Below are 20,198 nucleotides of genomic sequence, written 5' to 3' on the forward strand. Positions count from 1 at the left end.
AGAATCCATCAAAATTCTAGAGGAGAACATAGGCAGCAACCTCTACGACATCGGCCAAAGCAACCTTTTTCATGATACATCCCCAAAGGCAAGAGAAACAAAAGATAAAATGAATTTATGGGACTTCATCAAGATTAAAAGTTTCTGCACAGCCAAGGAAACAGTCAGAAAAACTAAGAGGCAGCCCACGGAATGGGAGAAGATATTTGCAAATGACACTACAGATAAAGGACTGGTATCCAAGATCTACAAAGAACTTCTCAAACTCAATACACGAGAAACAAATAAACAAATCAAAAAATGGGCAGAAGAAATGAACAGACACTTTTCCAATGAAGACATACAAATGGCTAACAGACACATGAAAAAATGTTCAAAATCATTAGCCATCAAGGAAATTCAAATCAAAACCACACTGAGATACCACCTTACGCCAGTTAGAATGGCAAAAATAGACAAGGCAAGAAACAACAATTGTTGGAGAGGATGTGGAGAAAGGGGATCCCTCCTACATTGTTGGTGGGAATGCAAGTTGGTACAGCCACTCTGGAAAACAGTGTGGAGGTCCCTTAAAAAGTTAAAAATTGAGCTACCCTATGATCCAGCCATTGCACTACTGGGTGTTTACCCCAAAGATACAGACGTAGTGAAGAGAAGGGCCATATGCACCCCAATGTTCATAGCAGCAATGTCCACAATAGGTAAATCGTGGAAGGAGCCGAGATGCCCTTCAACAGATGACTGGATTAAGAAGTTGTGGTCCATATATACGATGGAATATTACTCAGCAATCAGAAAGAACGAGTTCTCAATATTTGCTGCAACATGGACGGCCCTGGAGGAGATAATGCTAAGTGAAATAAGTCAAGCAGAGAAAGACAACTATCATATGATTTCTCTCATCTATGGAACATAAGAACTAGGATGATCAGTAGGGGAAGAAAGGGATAAAGAAAGGGGGGGTAATCAGAAGGGGGAATGAAACATGAGAGACTATGGACTATGAGAAACAAACTGAGGGCTACAGAGGGGAGGGGGTGGGGGAATGGGATAGGCCGGTGATGGGTAGTAAGGAGGGCACATATTGCATGGTGCACTGGGTGTTATACACAACTAATGAATCATCGAACCTTACATCGAAAACCGGGGATGTACTGTATGGTGACTAACATAATATAATAAAAAATCATTATAAAAAAAAAGAGTTTTAAGGGATGACATTACTATAACTAGTCACTGAGTTAGAAGGGGTCTCAGAGCTGACGGGTGAGCCCACCCTTCCCTAGCTAAAAAGCCACATTCCTCTTGCAGGAAAGGCAGGAAACAGTCCCCCAAACGGACTAGTCTCATTCTTTTTTTTTCTTTTTTTTTTAAGATTTTATTTATTTATGTGACAGAGAGACAGGCAGCGAGAGAGGGAACACAGCAGGGGGACTGGGAGAGGAAGAAGCAGGCTCATAGCGGAGGAGCCCGATGTGGGACTCGATCCAGGTACTCCGGGATCGCGCCCTGAGCCGAAGGCAGACGCTTTAACGACTGCGCTACCCAGGCACCCCCCGGACTAGTCTCATTCTTGCTTGGAAAGCCTTTTTCTAAGATCTAAGTTGATTTTACCTTCATCTGACTACCTCTGCTCCTCTCTCCCACCAGAAACTTCCGGCACTGGGGATGGGAACAGGATTCCCATCCAGGGTAAGGTCCCTGGCTGGTGCAGCTGCATGGCCGGCCGGCTCCTGTAAACAGCCAAGCCTCAATGCCTACAGGTGCCAGGAAGCCCCAGTCTCCAACACGCCGAGGGCGGGGCCAGGTAAGGTAGAGAAGCAGAGGGAGGCCCTGCTCTGGGAGGCCCACTGAGGCTCGTCCAGACACGGCCACCGCTGGCAGCGTGAACCCTGCGCGAAGTTCCACTAGGACTACCAGGCACAGAGGCACACGCAGACTGTCCTGCCAACGAGCAAGCGGGCCGCCTCCGAAGGGCCTGCGCTGCCCGCGGCCGCCAGCCCCCTTCTGGCCCGCGGGGACCCGCCGCCAGCCAGCCCGCCCGCCCGGCCTCGCATCCCCCCGACCCCGAGGCTGCGGCCCCAGCCCCGGCCCAGCGCCCCGGCCCGCGGCCCCACGCCCCCACTCCCGCGCCTCTCACCTTCCCGGCCACCAGGCCGAGCGGCACGATGCCCAATTTGAAGTCGGTCATGGCCGGCTTGCGCTCGGCCGGTGGCGCCGCTCCCTCGGCAGGCGCCCGGCCGGAGCAGGGGCCGGGGTCGGGGCCAGGCAGGACGAGGCTGGGCCGGGCTCCGGCCGCCGCGACCGCCGCGGCCACCGCTGCCACCGCCTCTGCCGCCGACGCCTTGCGCCCAACGGACCAGCCACGCGCCTACCGGACCTGCCACGCGCCCACCGGACCTGCCACGCGCCCACCGGACCTGTCACGCGCCGCCGCCACGTGCCCACCGGACCTGCCATGCACCGCCGCCGCGCGACCGCCAGGCCTGCCACGCGCCGCCGCCGCCTCCTCGCGCCCGCCGGACCTGCCACGCGCCGCCGCCACCTCGCGCCCGCCGGACCTGCCACGCGCCGCCGCCGCCTCCTCGCGCCCGCCGGACCTGCCACGCGCCGCCGCCGCCTCCTCCCGCCCGCCGGACCTGCCACGCGCCGCCGCCGCCTCCTCGCGCCCGCCGGACCTGCCACGCGCCGCCGCCGCCTCCTCCCGCCCGCCGGACCTGCCACACTCTACCGCCGCCTCCTCCCGCCCGCCGGACCTGCCACACTCTACCGCCGCCTCCTCCCGCCCGCCGGACCTGCCACACTCTACCGCCGCCTCCTCCCGCCCGCCGGACCTGCCACACTCTGCCGCAGCCGGGGCGCACCACCTTGAGCTGAGCCGGAGGCGGGGCGCGGACACACCCCCGCCCGCCGCCGACCCGCCAATGCAGGGCGCGAGCCGCCACGCCGTGCCCAATGGGAGGAGGGAGAGTGCGCCGGCGCATTGAAGAGCTGAGGGAGCGCAGGGGGAGGGGCGTGGCCGGGGCGTGGCCAGGGAAGGGCCTGGCCGGGGGCGTGGCTGGAGGCGGTGCCGGCGCGGCTGCCCCGCCCCACATCAGTTTCCGGGAAGCTTTTTTTTTTTTCTTTTTTTTTTCTTTTTTCTTTTTTTTTTTTTTATAATGATTTTTTATTATATCATGTTAGTCACCATACAGTACATCCCCGGTTTTCGATGTAAGGCTCGATGATTCATTAGTTGTGTATAACACCCAGTGCACCATGCAATATGTGCCCTCCTTACTACCCATCACCGGCCTATCCCATTCTCCCACCCCCCTCCCCTCTGTAGCCCTCAGTTTGTTTCTCATAGTCCATAGTCTCTCATGTTTCATTCCCCCTTCTGATTACCCCCTTTCTTTATCCCTTTCTTCCCCTACTGATCATTCTAGTTCTTATGTTCCATAGATGAGAGAAATCATATGATAGTTGTCTTTCTCTGCTTGACTTATTTCACTTAGCATTATCTCCTCCAGTGCCCTCCATGTTGTAGCAAATGTTGAGAACTCGTTCTTTCTGATAGCTGAGTAATATTCCATTGTATATATGGACCACAACTTCTTAATCCAGTCATCTGTTGAAGGGCATCTCGGCTCCTTCCACGATTTAGCTGTTGTTTCTGCTGGAGGCCGCAGTTGGCTCCTTGCTCCCTACTGTCAGATCTAGGCTCCGACGGGCGCCAGACCCCCTGCCCGGCCCCAGACCCCCTGCCCTGCCCCAGACCCCGCACCTGGCTCCTGGCCCCGCGACCAGCCTGGCGGCCCCCGGTCTCACGCCCGGCCTCGCATCCCCAGGCCGGACCCTGCGACCCGCACCGTGCGACTTTCGACCCCGTGCGCCACCCCCTCGTGAAGGGGCTGGCGGGAGGGTCCTGCTAGTTGGGGTTTCTGAGGGACTTGCTGTGTGCCCCCATCCGCAGGACAACCGGCAGGAAACGCGGGGTGGGAGGCGCTGCGGAGTAGGGGCTGGGGAGCCAAGCGCCTATAGGACCTGGGCACCTGCCCGCCCTTCTTCCTCCCTGGCCACCCACCACCACCTCCTCCTCACAGGGTCCCAGCTGAGGACCACGGTGTCCTGGGGTTTCCCCACACAGCCCATCCTCAGGCTACCACAACCTTCCCCAGTTCTCCTTATCTCATTGAATGGCAGTGACAACCATCATTATCTAAGCCTGAATCTTAGTGGGCATCTTTGGCTCCTCCCTCTTCCTCACTCTGTCCACATCCAGTCATCACAGCTTCCTATTAACTACCTTGTAAATGTCTCAGGTCCATCCATTTCTTTCCATTTCCACTGCCACCAATCTAGTCAAAACCATTATAACCTCTCACCCAGCCTAGTTCAGAAATCTTCCTGCACCCATTCTTCTCCTCATCTGATCAATTCCCCCAAACTATAGCCAGAGTGACTTTCCTAAAACACAAATCCTGCCAGCTTAACATATTCTTTAACACAATCTCATTGCTTTTAGGATGAGAAAAAAATCTTCGACATGGTTTGCATGGTCCTACATGGTTTGTCCCTGCTGACCTTTCTCTGTCTTGCCTTGCCTCACACCAGAACTCCCAGGACTCTAGTCACACTGGTTCACATTCAATTCCTAATCCCTTCTGCTACTTCGCCACTCCCCCACTCCTGCAGCAGCCCATCGGCAAAATTTGGTTCTGCTTTGAAACTGTGTCTTGAATCCAAACTCTTCCCATCATCCCCACTGTTAGAATACTAACCAAAGCCACCATCATTTTTCACCTGGGCTATTGCCACAGCCTACTCAGTGATCTCTCACTGCCCTTTGTCTTGTCCCATTGGATCCATTTCCAATCACCAATCAGCATGATTGCATACAGCAGAAGTCAAATCATATGCTTTCTAAAATCTTTCCAACGGCTCCCCATTGCAATCAGAATAAAACTCAAAGTCCTCAAGGCTTACTCCAAGGCCCTGCCTGATCTGGTCCCTGTCTACCTCTCTGTCCCCATCCTCTACCACTGCCCTACTCTTGTTATACACCAGTCACGCTGGCCTTCTTTCTAACCTTCTATGTTCCTATCTCAAGACCTTTTCTTGCTCTTCCTTCTCTTGGAATGTTTTTCCAAATCATTTTCATTACTTTGTGAAGAGGTATTGCCTGCCCACTCTTCCTCTCCTAGGTAAGTCACTCCATTTATTGATCTGATTTTCTCTATAGTACTATGACTGTTCAGAACCTTCCAACAGCTTCCTTTCTCACAGTGAAGTCTCTACCATAGCCAGAAAGGACACACATGATCTGGCCACAATTTTGTCTTTGGTCTCATATACCACTTGTCTCCCTCTCACTCTGCTCCATCCATACTAGCTTCCTTGCTGTTCTTCCAGCATCTCAAGTGCCCTCCTAAACCAGAGCCTTTGAACATTCTCATCCAAAAATCCACATGAATTAATTTCTCATGCAATTTAGGTCTGGCTCAAGTGACACATATCGGAATGATATTCCTTGATGATCCTAATTAATATAACGGCTCTATCCCCACTACCATCACTCTCACCTGTTAATTCCCTTCAAAATACATTGCTTAACATGTTAAATATTAATTTGTTCTCTCCCACCTAGAAAGTACCATCCACTAGAGCAGGAATTATTTTCTTCACAACTATTTTCATTGTTTTTAGATGAGTAGGTGCTTAGAAGTTTTTTTTATCAAATGACTGAACTATCTTAATTTACCTAATTATTTACACGTCTAATGTATATCGTTATGTCTTCTCCACCACCTTCCCCACATAAAAGCCCTTGAAGACACAACTGTATAGGGGAAGAGGAGTTAATTCAACCACATTTACAAATCCTGTTTCTAACTTCTGTATTTTCAGATCTCCCCACTCTCAGTAGGCTCTACGTCCAATGAATCTGGGTTACTTCCAGTCAGTCCTTTGCTATTACAAATCCTGTGGCCAAGACTGGGCGTGGGCATATGCAAAACTTCTTGTCATCACTTTATCGTCCCAATATACTCCTAGATGTGGGATTTCTGGATCAAACGGTAACTGCATAGGTAAGTTAAAGAGCTTTTGCTGAATTCGCCTCCACGGAGTTCATACGATTTTGGATTTCCACTAGCAATGTGTGAGAGTGCGTGTTTCTTCACAGCCTTGCCCGCCAACTCAGTGTCGTTAAGCTTTGGGGGGGGGGTGCCAATCCGACAGTTGAGAAATGGGAGGAGCCGAGCGCGCCCTTCCCCACCCGACCCCCGACCCCACCCGGGCTCCGGCAGAGATCTGCACCCCCAAAGTGCGTCCCTGCGGACGGACGGGCAGGTGCGCAGGCGCGGGGTCGCTCTGCTCCGCACTCCGGCTTCAAATCCCCCAAGGGTGGGCTGCGCGCGGCGGGAAGATCCGGCCTTGCTCAACTGGCCCGAAAGAGGAAGCGCCGAGGGGCTGAAGTAAACACTTCGGAAGACCATTGCAAAAGAGTCTCGGGCTTCTATGGAGCTGTCATCTGGCCCCACACCCCTTAGCCACTAACAGATCGAGCGACAAAGAAGGATCATTTAGCGAGGGAATTCTCCTCAGAGAAGGGTGCGCGCGTAGGGGAGGGGTGAGAAAGGAAGGCCCAACTTTTCCCAGAACTTAAAAAACAAACTTTTTTTCTCCTTCAAGGGGGAAATAGAGGAAATGAGGCACAGACCCGATGAGTTGGAAAAAGCGGCCCCCGAGTGTTAGGAGTCTTCATCCACACGTCCTCCTGCGGGGGTGCCTCCAGCCAGGCGTCCCCGTTGCACCTCGATGCTAAGCGGCAGGGCCAGCCGCACACGTCTGCGCGCTGCGTGGGAAGGGCAGGGCTGACACCACTTCCTCCCCGAGGCGGCCGACCTGAGCCCGGGTGGAGCCCAGTGTGCCGCTTCGCCTTCCCCGCCGCTGCGCCGCCGCCGGCCCGCGCCAGCCCGCGCAGAGTCCCGGCCGAGTCCCCGCGGAACTGTCAAGGTAAGCGGCGTCGGCCGGTCCGAGCGCCCTGCGAGCTGCAGCGGGGACCCTCGGGGCTGCCGCGGGACCCTGTATCCAATGGGTCTGGTCCCAGCTCCGACCCCGCTCCCGGCCTTGGCCCGGAGAACTCGAGCCCCCCGCTTGGCCCTCGCGGGAAGCGCGTTCCCGGCATCCCCTCTGCTAACCTCGGTCCTTGACCCAGCTACGCGGGGGTTTGGGGCGCGGGCTCGTCTTCCCCGCATTCTCTTTCATCACATTTGACCGATTTCCTGCCCAGAAAATTGCTTCAGGGACAGATGGGAAACCCGTCTGCATCCTCACCTGTCCGGCAGCCCAGGAGCCCCAACCTGACCCCTCGGAAGGAATTCCTGGGGGCATTTGAGGCATTGTAGATTCAGTGCTAGTCGTGTGAGAATTTGAGAGTGACGATCGCAGTCTGACATGTCTTCGAGTGTCTCCTGACTTTAAAACTTTTGGACAACTGTTTCTTCTTTTTAAAAACATCTTTACCAGTGATTGGCCTTTCCATTTTAAAATAAGATAGAGGAATGATTTGGACACCAGGAGTTAGTCTCATAATTTGGCTTGGAGTGGGTGTCCAGAGTGCCATTTTATAGCATATGAAGGAAAGGAGTAGGATGTCCTATCCAGGAGTCCCCCCGGAAGACTTTGCCCCCTGCACCTCTGATTTTCCTTCTGGGAAGGTATTTCTTATTTATACCACTGTGGAACACCAAATGTGTAGTTTTCTAGCGCCACGCAGAGTAAAGTGGTTCAAAAAGAACGTTTAATGTGGTTATTAGAGAAAGAGAAAAGGAGTAACTGAAGAAAGAAACATGGGGAAAAGGTACATGAGTTTATTACTCCCCAGGATATTATTTCTGGCGGCAAAATGTGGTTTAAATAAAGGCAAGGGTACTTAATACCTACTACTAATTCTAAATTCTAGAAATCCCAGAAATTTCAGAAAAGAGAGCTTTTGTCCACTGGCAGTTTTCCCTCTGGCCTCACTGAAATAGTCTTACAGTTAAGACTGGCAAGCAAAATTCACAGAAAATCTACTAAGAAATCTATAATGTCTTCCGGGTGGTATTTCCTGCCTGTTGAATATGTTGTGAAAGGTCTAAAAAATATAATGTCATCTTCAGGCTATTAATACTTAATAATTTTCACACTGATATTAATATTTGTGTCTTTTCTGGGTACTTGGGATATTTGGATTATAGCTCCATAGATGCCTTTAACTAGACAAGGGTGACTTTGATTAAGTTGCTTTAACCTCCCTGGGCCCGAGATAACTTATTTGTAAAGTGAGATTGTTGGACTAGAGTATGTCTGTCATTATAATAGCAATTAGGGAACTACTCTAATTCTTTGAATTTGTCCTGTCTGAAATGCTGGGAAAGTTAGAATTGCTGATGCCACAGAAAAGAAGGGAGAAAATCATAATGATAACAGATTTACTTAGAGTCTGAAATATCAACACTTTTGAGGCCTTTTGTTTCTAAGAAGTTCCTCTAAAAATAGTCAGTTTTTGATTTATATGTAAGATGGCAGATTTCCGTTCTGTTGAGAAACTGAGATGGGGAATCGATGTGCCCAAGCTTGGGCAGGTTGATAGTAAATTTCAAAATTCTTCAATTATTGTTTCTCAAGAAATACAACTTTATAATATGGATTACTTAATGATTTAGTTACTTTAAATCTTAAACACAGTACTTACTAGGTTAAATAGGGTTCATAAATTGTTTCATATTTTTATATCCTAGGAATGTATACCAATCACCTACTTTTTTTAAAACTTTATTTACTTATAATAAAAAAGTTCTAGATATTTTCATATTATTATTAGAATGAACTATTTATAAAATTTATTGCCATAAATGTCTGTTTGTTATGCCACTCTGAATTTCTTCAAATCATACTTTCAAAAGCATTATTATTTTCATTTACTTCTAAATCCTCTTTGATCTTTTTAAATTATCTTTATATCCAAAATCTTTTAGTAAGTCCACAAATGTTATAATAAATTAAGTTGGCATTTCATAGTTTACCACCCAAAAATATTTTCCATTTTATTTTATTTTATTTTATTTTTTTTTAAAGAGTTTATTTATTTATTCGACAGAGAGAGACAGCCAGCGAGAGAGAGAACACAAGCAGGGGGAGTGGGAGAGGAAGAAGCAGGCTCATAGCAGAGGAGCCTGATGTGGGGCTCGATCCCATAACGCCAGGATCACGCCCTGAGCCAAAGGCAGACGCTTTAACCGCTGTGCCACCCAGGCGCCCCAATATTTTCCATTTTAAAGACCTCATGAGTTTAATTTGTAGGCAATAGAATGATCTTAGTAATTCTCACCTCAAAATAGAACAATTCTTATTAACATAATTAATATTTTAGTATGTAAATATGTCTATATTTTATGTCAGTTCTGTCATCCCGTGTGGCAAGTAGCTTAAAGTTTAAGCAATCGTTGTAAATTCAAGTACATAATAAATGCCAGGATTCGAAGTATTAGATTGGTACACTGGTTGTATAGTCATGTGTATTTGTATTACAGTTATAGTTGCCATGAGAAACATGATTTGTAGGGGAAACTGCAATACATTTGGAAAAGTTAACAGATGTCTCTTGAGAAGAGACAACAGCAGCACTACGGAATGGCATTGAATGAGCTACACTCAGTTTAAGGGGCTAGATTGTACGTGCAGCATGACAAGGCAAGGCCTGTAGACAGCTCCTAGGGTCTAGAGGTTATGACCTGCCACTGCCACATCCCCATTATCCAGCCAAATTCCTGGTACCACAGTTGGGACTCAAAAAGTGTTTGCTAAGTGTCCAGATATATCAGTTCCACTTCTGAGTTGTGCTATCAAAATGTCGCAAGCCCCTGACCCAGGCAGCCCTGTTGGTAGCAACCCTGAGGCGTGAGCAGGCAGAGATGTAACACCACTCCAAGGAACCACACCTTCTCAGCATGAACTCTGAACCCTGAATTCATGACGCAGTTTCCAAACATTTCCTGAAGATTGACGATGCACTCGAATCATTAAGAATCATATTGTAAGCATTCTTTTCTCTCTTTTTTTTTTTTAAGAGGATGGCTTCCTTCTGATTAAATTCCATAAATGATATGGCTTAGCAAACCAAGACTATTTCCTAACATGCTTACTAATTCAGTGACCTTATATTTACCCTATTGCAAGCAACAAACAGAAATGAAGTTGTTTAGGCCATGATTGTGGGCAAATGCAATGCAGTGCTATAAACACATGGCTCATAAGACCGCTACTGACTAGAGAAGCTGAAACTCCAAGGTATTTTACTCCACTGACTGTCAGAGCAGAGAAGCATCCTTCAAAGTAAGGCTTAGAGGGGGAGTATGGTTCATATGGATATACTTGAGTTACATGAAACTGCTCAACATGCTGCAATCAGAACTTTTATTTTTTTCACTTTCCACACACATCTATTGAAGGCCAGCCATGTGCCCAGCATGGAGGGTATAAAATAGAATAAGATATGGCCCCAAACCTGAAGAACCTTCTAGATGAGTGGGAGAGACAGACCTGTAAATAAATACATTCCAGTGTCTGATATGCAATGATAGGTGCAAAAATAATACGGTGAAGAAGGTGACTATAGGGAAGACATTATATGGGGACAGGGGGTGACCAAGAGGCACTTTGAAGGATAAAGGTATTTTCAGGTGGCCTGTGGAAGAAGACCACCCCAGCCACCACATGTATGAAAGAGTTTGGCAGTGCTGGAGCATAAAGTATAGTGGGAAAGGAAATGGGGCAATTCTGATTTAACGCTTGGTGAGTAATATTCAAATTAGGTTCATATGATACAGTCACCACAATCTATCATCTCTGAGTCAAATATCTAGGCACTTGTAATAACAGAACTTGTAGCACTCTAGACCAGCCCTGTTCAATAAAAATATAATGCAAACCATATGTATAACTTAAAATTTTCAAGAAGCCACATTAGAAGCAGTAAAAAACAATAACACTAATTTTAGTAATATATTTTATTTTATATATGTCCCAAATGGTCATTTAGTTAATTAATATTAGTTATACTAAATTGCGTTAAATTTAAGTAATATTAAAATTATTGAAGTCTTTTATTCTTTTTGGTATCTTGAAGATACCAAGTCTTTTAAACCAAGCATGTTTTACCCTTCAAGCACATCCCCATTTGAACTAGCCACAAATGAAGTACTCAACAGCCTCATGATCAAGTGACTACCAAAGTAGACAGCGCAACTCTAGATAACGGCACAATTATTGTATCCTAACCATGCGTTGACTCTTCAGATGCATGGAGGATATTAGATGAATTATGAAGTAAGCTAAAGGGGAAAAAAAGGGAATAGCATTTTCTGTTAGTATGGAATCTGCCCCTGGAAACTGATTTTAATTCATATTTTATTAGTCCTTTAGCAACAAAAACAAACTCAGATTATCATTGCTTACATTCCTTTTTATTCTTTCTCTTCCCCTCCTGCCTTATTTTTCGGATTCTGCCTAATAGTAACAGGGACTGAAAAAGAATGGAAATAAATGGTGGAGCAGTGTGCCCTAAACCCACATCCGGCAAAATGTGAACTGTTGCCCTAGGCGACAGTGGTTACCACCTCTCTCTCTTTCTTTCTCTCTCTCTCCGCCCCCCCTTCCACCTACTAGTTCATAAGCGTCAACAGTAACCCTCTTTGTTGTGATTCCCAACTCCAGAAATACACCTCCTTGTGGGGGAGGGGGGCAGGTAGTGATAAGATTTGGAAGATGGAGTTGTTTTGATTCATGGGTTTGGTATGAAAAAGCCTCAGGGATATTCTGATGCCCTCTCTTGTTCAGAATGGTTAAGAATCTCTGTCGTAGAAACAGTATTTACAGATGTCCTTCCCAATGGCTTGGTCTTTTTAAAATGCCTGGTCTATGAAAAAACGGCAGTCCAGCTCAGTTTCTAGGTACACAGAAATGCAACAAACAAAAGTACCCATCCAGTTGTGAACATGGGAATGTGTGTGTGAATATGTACCTGACGTTTGTCTCCTCTACTTGTTTTAGGTGGAGAATATCGTAATAAAAGTCATGATGCTATTGATAACAATGATAGCTGACATTATCACTATATGTGGGCCTGGCACTATACTAAACACTTTACAGACGTCGTCTCATCCCCGTGAGAGAGGAGCTGTTTTCATTGCCATTTTACAGCTGAGGAAACTAAGCCAACAGAGAGGTTAAATAACTTGCCCAAGATTACCCAGGGGCTGAGTGTATTTACTGAGTAAATGGTGTGTGTCAACATTTGATGAAAATACAAGGTTCCATATTTGAACTCATAACGTAGTGTGAAAGGCAGACACACAGTTATATTAGAGCTGGACATACAGACACTGTAACAGAGGTATGAGCAAAGCAGCTGCCAGTTTGCACCTCTTAATAATTACAACCCTTATTTTCAAAAGGCAACATGGCATGCTGATTGTGAATGTGAACTTTCAAGTTAGACCCAGGCACCGTCCAGTTCATTGCTCACTAGCTGCATGAGCATGAATTATTTAATTTCTCTAGGCTTGAGTTTTATAACCTATAAAATTAGAATAATGTCACCACATCATGGGATTGTTTTGAAAATTAAATGAGACACTCTGGGGGTCTGACCTGTAGTGACTGTTCCATATTTATAACTCCTACTATAGTTATTTTAAAGTCGGCATTAATGTATATTAATATGAACTAGTGTATATGGAGTTCTAAGTCCAGCCATGACTCTATGCCAGGTACCAAGAAAGTTAAGGTATAAGTTTTTCCTCTGCAACATAGTTGAGAAGATAACAGTACACATAAAGAGAGAGATAAACCATAAGGAAGCTGATTAACTGTCCAATTAGTGATCCTCACACTGCTGCTACAGGATTCAAGATGAGGGTAAATCACTAGGACCCAGCAGTGAGCCTGGAGCTGGCCTGGCGTAGTGGGTAGGAATAATATAATATAATATAATATAATATAATATAATATAATATAATATAATATAATATAATTAATATAATATAGCACAGAGGCAATACAAATTATGTGTATGGAGGAAGAGAAAGAAACTGGTTTAATGAAAGATGTTGATGAATTTGGAGTGGTATGTGCAGTGAATTGTCAATGAGCTCATCCTGGAAGATATTTTCTCTGATCAGCTTTTCTAGCTAGCTGGGAACATGCCAGGTTGGCCTGTATGCAAGCAGCAATGAGGGCTGTAGATCAACCATCTACTTTCTGCTTTCTGACTAGAAGCACTGGCCTCCCTGCCACCTACTCCTTCACCTTCTGCTTGTCTTTCTCTGATTGACATGGACTTTCCAGATTTGGTGCTTGTACCCTTTGGAACAGGAGTGCCCAGATAGCCTACTGACTTGATCTTGAAGACTGCTGATGTTCCTCGGGCTATAGCACTAACCCAGGTCACTACTGGAAAAGGCATCAGGGGCCAGTTGCCCCTGGTGCATATTGACAGGAGGGCCTTGAATGGCCCTCCACAATTTGATCTAAAGGGACGAGAGAACAATTTCATTTCTGACAGGTTGTCTCTGCTGCAGAACTTCATTTGTGTTACTCAGGAATCTGCTGGGACAATGAGCCAAATGGTATAAGGAGTTCAGACTCTACCAAGAGGCAAATAAATGATAGACATGCCAAGAAAAACAATATATTTCTTAGCTAATTGAAATATAAATGTGAACCATAAATTAAGGACTGTGAATGTATCATCAAAAAAAATGTTTAAGAATTTGTAGTTTAACTTAGTAAAGTTACATGGTAACTGTTATGTGAAACACATATAAAACACATACACTTCTAGAAGTTGACTTTCACTCCATTATCTGCTGATTCCATTGTTTAGGGTTCTTGAGGTTTTGGGGTGTTTTGTTTTGTTTTGCTGGTATCTGTGTATTTTAAATCAAGGATTAATTTCTATGCCAGGTTAATCAGTAATCTTTCTATGGTTGGACTCAATCTAAGCCAGTGTTGCTTTGTCTTGTTCTGGTCTGGTTGTTTGCAGGAGCAATCATAAATTTACCCTAAATCCATTTGGATTGGTCCTGGATTATAGCCGTATAGTGATTGCTGTTACAGTTTCTTTTTATTTTTATCATAGTGGCTGTTTCATTCACTATTATGTACATTTGTACAAACGACTCAATGAGTATTTTCTGTTTCAATGTGCAGAGCACTGTAAGTTATTACATCACAGAGAAAAAGGCCTTTTTGGGGGGGACCTTAAGATATAAAAAACCACTCTGCTGTCAATAGCATCCATTTAAAAATGACTCATACTATACACAAAAATTAACTCAAAATGGATCATAGACCTAAATGAAGAGCTAAAATTGTAAAACTCTTGGGAAAAACATAGGATTAGATCTTTATAACCTTGGGTGAAGTAATAGTCTCTTAGATATAATACCAAACAAACACACAACACGCACAAATAGATAAATTGAACTACTTTCAAATTTAAAACTTCTGTGCTGCAGAGTGCTGTAAAGAAAGTACAAAGACAATGCACAGAATAGAAGAAAATATTTTATTTGCAAATTGTTTACAGAACGTCCCCACCTATGATGGTTCAACTTACAATTGTTTGGATTTACCATGGTGTGAAAGCAGTGCTCATTCAGTAGAAACTGTACTTTGAATTTTGGATGTGGATCTTTTCCCAGGCTAAGGATATATGGTACAATACTCTCTCATGATGCTGGGCAGTGGCCCCGAGCCTCAGCCCTGGCAGCCACATGATCATGAGAAGTAAAATGGATTATATAATATATAATACTAGGGAGGGGATCTGAGTAGACTTTTTTCCAAAGAAGATATAGAAATGACCAATTAGCACATGAAAATTGCTCAGCTTCATTAGACATACAGGAAATGCAAATCAAAACCACAATGAGAACTTCATACTCACTAGGACGGTTATAATCAAAATGACAGTTACGTGTATTGATGGAGAAATTCGAGCTTTCATACACTGCCAGTGGAATGCAAAATCATGCCACAGATTTGGAAAAATAGTTCAGCAGTTCCTCAAAAAGTTAAAGTTATCATATAACCCAGCAGTTCCATTCCTGGGAATCCTAAGAGAAATGAAAACCTATTCCATGCAAAATCTTGTACACAAATATTCATAGCAGCATAATTAATAATAGCTGAAAAGTGGAAACAACCCAAATGTTCATCAACTAATGAATGGATAATCAAAATATGGTGTTTCAATACAATGAAATATTCAGCAGTAAAAAGAAACAAAGTGCTGATACATATTACAATGTGGATGAACTTTGAAAACATTATTCTAAGTGAAAGAAGCCACACACAAAAGACCATATTTTTTTAAAAAAATTTTTATTTAAATTTTGCTTAGTTAACATACAGTGCAATATTGGTTTCTGGAGTAGAGTTCGGTAATTCGTCACATAAATTCAACACCCAGTGCTCATCACAGCAAGTGCCCTCCTTAATACCCATCACCCATTCAGCCCATCCCCCACCCACCTCAACCCTCAGTTTGTTCTCTATCGTTAAGAGTCTCTTATGGTTTGTTTATCTTTCTCCTTTCTCCCCCATCCTTCTCATACGTTCATCTGAGTGAGACAGTATGGTATTTCTCCTTCTCTGACTGACTTATTTCACTTAGCATGATACACTCTAGCTCCATCCACGTCATTGCAAATGGCAAGTTTTCATTCTTTTTAATGGCTGAGTAATATCCCATTGTATATATACCCTGTCTTCTTTATCCATTCATCAGTTGAATGGACATTTGGGCTCTCTCCACGGTTTGGCTATTGTTGCTAATGCTGCTTTAAATATCAGGGTGCATGTACCCCTTCAAATCTGTATTTTTGTATCCTAGTAGTGCAATTGCTGGATCATAGGGTAGTTCTATTTTTAACTTTTTGAGGAACCGCCACACTGTTCTTCAGAGTGGCTGTACCAGTTTGCATTCCCACCAATAGTGTAAGAGGGTTCCTCTTTCTCCACATCCTCACCAATACCTGTTGTTCCTTGTGTTGTTAATTTTAGCCATTCTGACAGGTGTGAAGTGGTATCTCATTATAGTTTTTATTTGTATTTCCCTGATGATGAGTGATGTTGAGCATCTTTTCATGTGTCTGTTACCCATCTGGATGTCTTTGGAAAAGTATCTATTCATGTCTTCTGCCCATTTCTTAATTGGATTATTTGTTTCTTAGGTGTCAAGTTTGATAAGTTCTTTATAGATTTTGGATACTAAACCTTTTATCAGATATGTCATTTGCACATATCTTCTCCCATTCCATTGGCTGCCTTTTAGTTTCATTGATTGTTTCCTTCACTGTACAGAAGCTTTTTATCTTGATGAAGTCCCAATAGTTCCTTTTTTGCTTTTTGTTTCTTTTGTCTCCAGAGATGGGTCTAGTAAGAAATTGTTATGACCAAGGTCAAAGAGGTATCTGCCTATGTTCTCCTCTAGAATTTTGATGGTTTCCTGTCTCACATTTAGGTCTTTCAGCCATTTTGAATTTATTTTTGTGTGTGGTGTAAGAAAGTGATCCGGGTTCATTCTTCTGCATGTTGCTGTCCAGTTTTCCCAACACCGTTTGTTGAAGAGACTATTTTTTCCCATTGGTTATTTTTTCCTGCTTTGTTGAAGATTAGTTGACCATATAGCTGTGGATCCAATTCTGGGTTCTCTATTCCCTTCCATTGATCATCTGTTTTTGTGCCAGCACCATACTGTCTTGATGCCTACAGCTTTGTAATATAGCTTGAAATCTGGAATCTTGATGCCTCCAGTTTTGTTTTTCTTTTCCAGTTTGATTTCTCTATTCAGGGTCTTTTGTGGTTCCATACAAATTTTAGGATTGTTTGTTCTAACTCTGTGAAAAATTATGGTGATACTTTGACGAGGATTGCATTAAATGTGTAGATTGCTTTGGGTAGTATAGACATTTTAACAGTGTTTTTTCCTCCAATCCATGAGCATGGAATGCTTTTCCATTTCTTTATGTCCACTTCAGTTTCTTTCCTAGGTGTTCTATAGTTTTCAGAGTACAGATCTTTTTTTTAGGAGGTGGAGGAGGGGCAAAGGGAGAGGGAGAGAGAGAATCTTAAGCAGGCTTCACAGCTAGTGCAGAACCCAACAGGGGGGGTCTATCTCACAACCCTGAGATCATGACCTAAGCCAAAATCAAGAGTCAGGTGCTTAATCAAGTGAGCCAGGCAGGCACCCCACAGTACTGATCTTTTACCACTTTACCTCTTGTTCCTAGGCATCTTATTGTTTTTGGTGCAATTGCAAATAAGATTGATTCTTGATTTCTTTTTCTGCTGCTTCATTATTGGTGTATAGAAATGCAACAGATTTCTGCACATTGATTTTATATCCTGCAACTTTGCTGAATTCATGTATTAGTTCTAGTAATTTTTTGGTAGAGTCTTTTGGGTTTTCTACATAGAGTATCATGTCAAAAAGATAACATATTGTATGGTTTCATTCATATGAAATGCCCCCAATAAACAAATTTATATAGAGAGAAAGTAGATTGGTGATTGCTTAGGGGAGGGGAGGGGAGGGAAATGGTGAGTGACTGCTAATGAGTATGGAGTATCTTCTAGGAGAGAAGAAAATGTTCTAAAATCAGATTTTAGTGATGATTGCACAACCCTATGGAAATACCAAAAATTATTGAATTATAAACTTTAAATGTTATGTGAATTATATCTTAATAAAACTATTTTTTAAGATATGGAGTGCAGAGTCTGTGTTCCAGGTGCTACTGTAACCACTAGGAGGATGAAAAGATGCATTAGAAGCAATCTGTGCCCTGGCTGCCGTACATTAAAGAACACAGCTGGTGCACCAGGGATTATAAAGAAAACATTTGTTATTGCAGCAGATGAGGTTTTATGGGAAGAACATGATGATGTCTGGAAGGTGAATTTGGAGAAGCTGATGGAGGTTGGACTGTGAAAGAACATAAAAGCCACATTAAAGAGTATAGATTTTATCCTGCAGACAAGAGAAGCCACTGAAAAGTTTTACTAATTGAAAGGATATGAAAAGATCTGGGTTTTAATAAGAAAACCCTGGTGGCATTTTAGACACTGGATTAAAAAAGAGACTAGAGGTGGGGAGATAAATAGTAAGCAGACGGCAGAGACTGAACTAAGGTGATAGGTGTGGAAAGAATGGGACAAGTTCAAGGGCATCAGGAAGGCTGCATTGACCAGACGTACTGGCTGACCCAGTTGGGGGCCTCGGGAACAGAAAGATGCCCCTGAAGTTCCTGAGAATGGCTGAGAGGAGATAATTGGACTATAGGTAGAGGCAAATGTAGACTCGTGTTCTTTTTTGGGGGGATTATTATGTGGGCAGAGTCATGTGTAGGTGGCTCCTTTTAGCCACAAGTCTGAGTCTGGTCATCGCAAACACCCACAGCTATTAGGTTAACCCCACCCTGTATTTCTTCGCTGAGCCCGTTCTTGCCTTTGTCTCACCTGCTTTTCCACTTCCTAATGCTTCTGTTTCAGTTCTACAATTCTCGTGACTCACGCATTTGACTTCAGTGTCTTCTGCCCAAACACCCAGTCTCAGCCTCACTTTACCGCACTGATCTTCCCTGGCATCTGATTAGCACCCAGAGCTGTGCTGACTTTCTCCCCAGTTCCCAAGACAACCTCTGACTTGGATCTTGCTGCACCACGACCTATGTTGGCAAGCGGGGGGGGGGGGGGTTGGTGGTTGAGGAGCAGAGTGGAGAAGAGGAAGTTGGAAGGGGACCATGTTGTGGTTGAACCCACTACCCTCTGTGGGAATGCCGTGTGGACAACGGAAGTATAAATGCAGGGCTCCGTGTGAGGAGATAGATGGTGACATGGATAAATAAGCTATTTCTGCTTCACTCTGCACCAATATCTACAGAGATTAGATAATAGGAATAAAAATAATAGAAAACAAAGATCAGGGAGGATCTATCCCAAAGATAATCCTGGATCACAGTTAAAATGACTAAATCATTTTTCTGAAGTGGTAACTGTTGCTACCTTTGCTTCAAAAGGTAGTTACGGCTCCATCTTTATTCATATTTGTGAAATCTGGTTATTTTTATGGTCATACCTTTGCCAAGACAGCCACCTAGACAACAGGAAGATGAGTGGAATGGAAGATGTGAGGACTTAATGTGTGGTTTCTTGGAAGTTTTACTGAGACGTCGATCTGGAAAGGTCCATGAACACCTGATCAAAGAAACTAACCAAGCAGAGTATCCCATTTTTCTCTCAGAGTCCATAACAAAATGATCCTAAGTTGTCTCTTAATATATTATGTCTTCTATTTCAGGACATCTCTGAACAGTTGCAATGTTCTAAAATAACTTATTAGTAGTAAAGTTGGTGCAAAACAGACTATAGTATGCTAGCCAAAAACATTAAGACTGCATTTCATTTTATGTTTCCCATTCTGGTAAGATTATAAAACACCAAATTCTTTAATATTTTTCAATATATTTATACATTCTGTTATGTTCCATCGTTGTCTGTTTTATGTTTATACTATTAGTGTTTTAATTATTGTCATTGTGGAAGGCTTTCATTATTTTTTTTTTTTCCCTCCAAATGTCCTCTGAATTTGACTCTGGTTAAATTGAGTATGTGTGTGTGTATTTTTTCCTATGGCTACTTTCTAGGTAGTTTGAAATTGTCCTCTTGAAATTTTTTCCTCTAATCCCTAAGTTGTTAGGGAAATGCTTTTTTTCTTAAGGATTTCTTTTATTTTTTTAATATTTTATTAGTATTTCCTGTTTTATTATATTTAATCAGAAAATACAGCCTGTACAATGTCTCCTTTGGATTTATTGGGATTTTCTGGTATATGACTAGTTTTCAATAAATATTATAAGCTAAGCCTCATTTTTTTTAAAGCAAAGCCTTTACTCAAGATTTTTACTCAAATCTGTTCTAGTATCTTTATTTTTTTCCCATTAATCAGTCGTATATAGACAAGAAATGTGTTATCATTGCTAAGGTCATAATTTTATAAGTCAAATCTTTAGCATTATTTCTCTATAACATTGATTTAGTCTTCAAAATAATTTGAATACATAAAAGAATATATTTTTGGCTAGAAAGTTTAATAATGAATCAGT

The 20,198-nt window shown here is 43.7% G+C and overlaps 2 protein-coding genes across 5 annotated transcripts in view; one reads left to right on the forward strand and one right to left on the reverse strand.

Moving 5' to 3' along the window:
* Positions 1-2,481, reverse strand: part of LOC123778139 (ankyrin repeat domain-containing protein 26-like) — a 48,750-nt gene extending 46,269 nt beyond the window's left edge. For 2 of the 4 annotated variants that reach the window (XM_087857607.1, XM_087857605.1), the window contains exon 1: positions 2,141-2,472. In XM_087857607.1, the coding sequence (XP_087713733.1) occupies positions 2,141-2,191 (51 nt within the window). In that variant the 5' untranslated portion in view covers positions 2,192-2,472. Of the gene's footprint in view, positions 1-2,140 lie in introns of all 4 variants that reach the window. The other 2 variants (XM_087857608.1, XM_087857606.1) reach the window with 2 other exon arrangements.
* A 3,934-nt stretch (positions 2,482-6,415) lies between these two features.
* Positions 6,416-20,198, forward strand: part of APBB1IP (amyloid beta precursor protein binding family B member 1 interacting protein) — a 98,945-nt gene continuing 85,162 nt past the window's right edge. The window contains 1 exon segment of the mRNA XM_045775371.2: positions 6,416-6,999. The gene's annotated coding sequence lies outside the window, so the exon portion shown is untranslated.

The sequence above is a fragment of the Ursus americanus genome, chromosome 31, assembly GCF_024610735.1.
Source record: "Ursus americanus isolate L20-20 chromosome 31, mUrsAme1.1.p, whole genome shotgun sequence".
In the NCBI taxonomy this organism is placed as follows: domain Eukaryota; kingdom Metazoa; phylum Chordata; class Mammalia; order Carnivora; family Ursidae; genus Ursus; species Ursus americanus.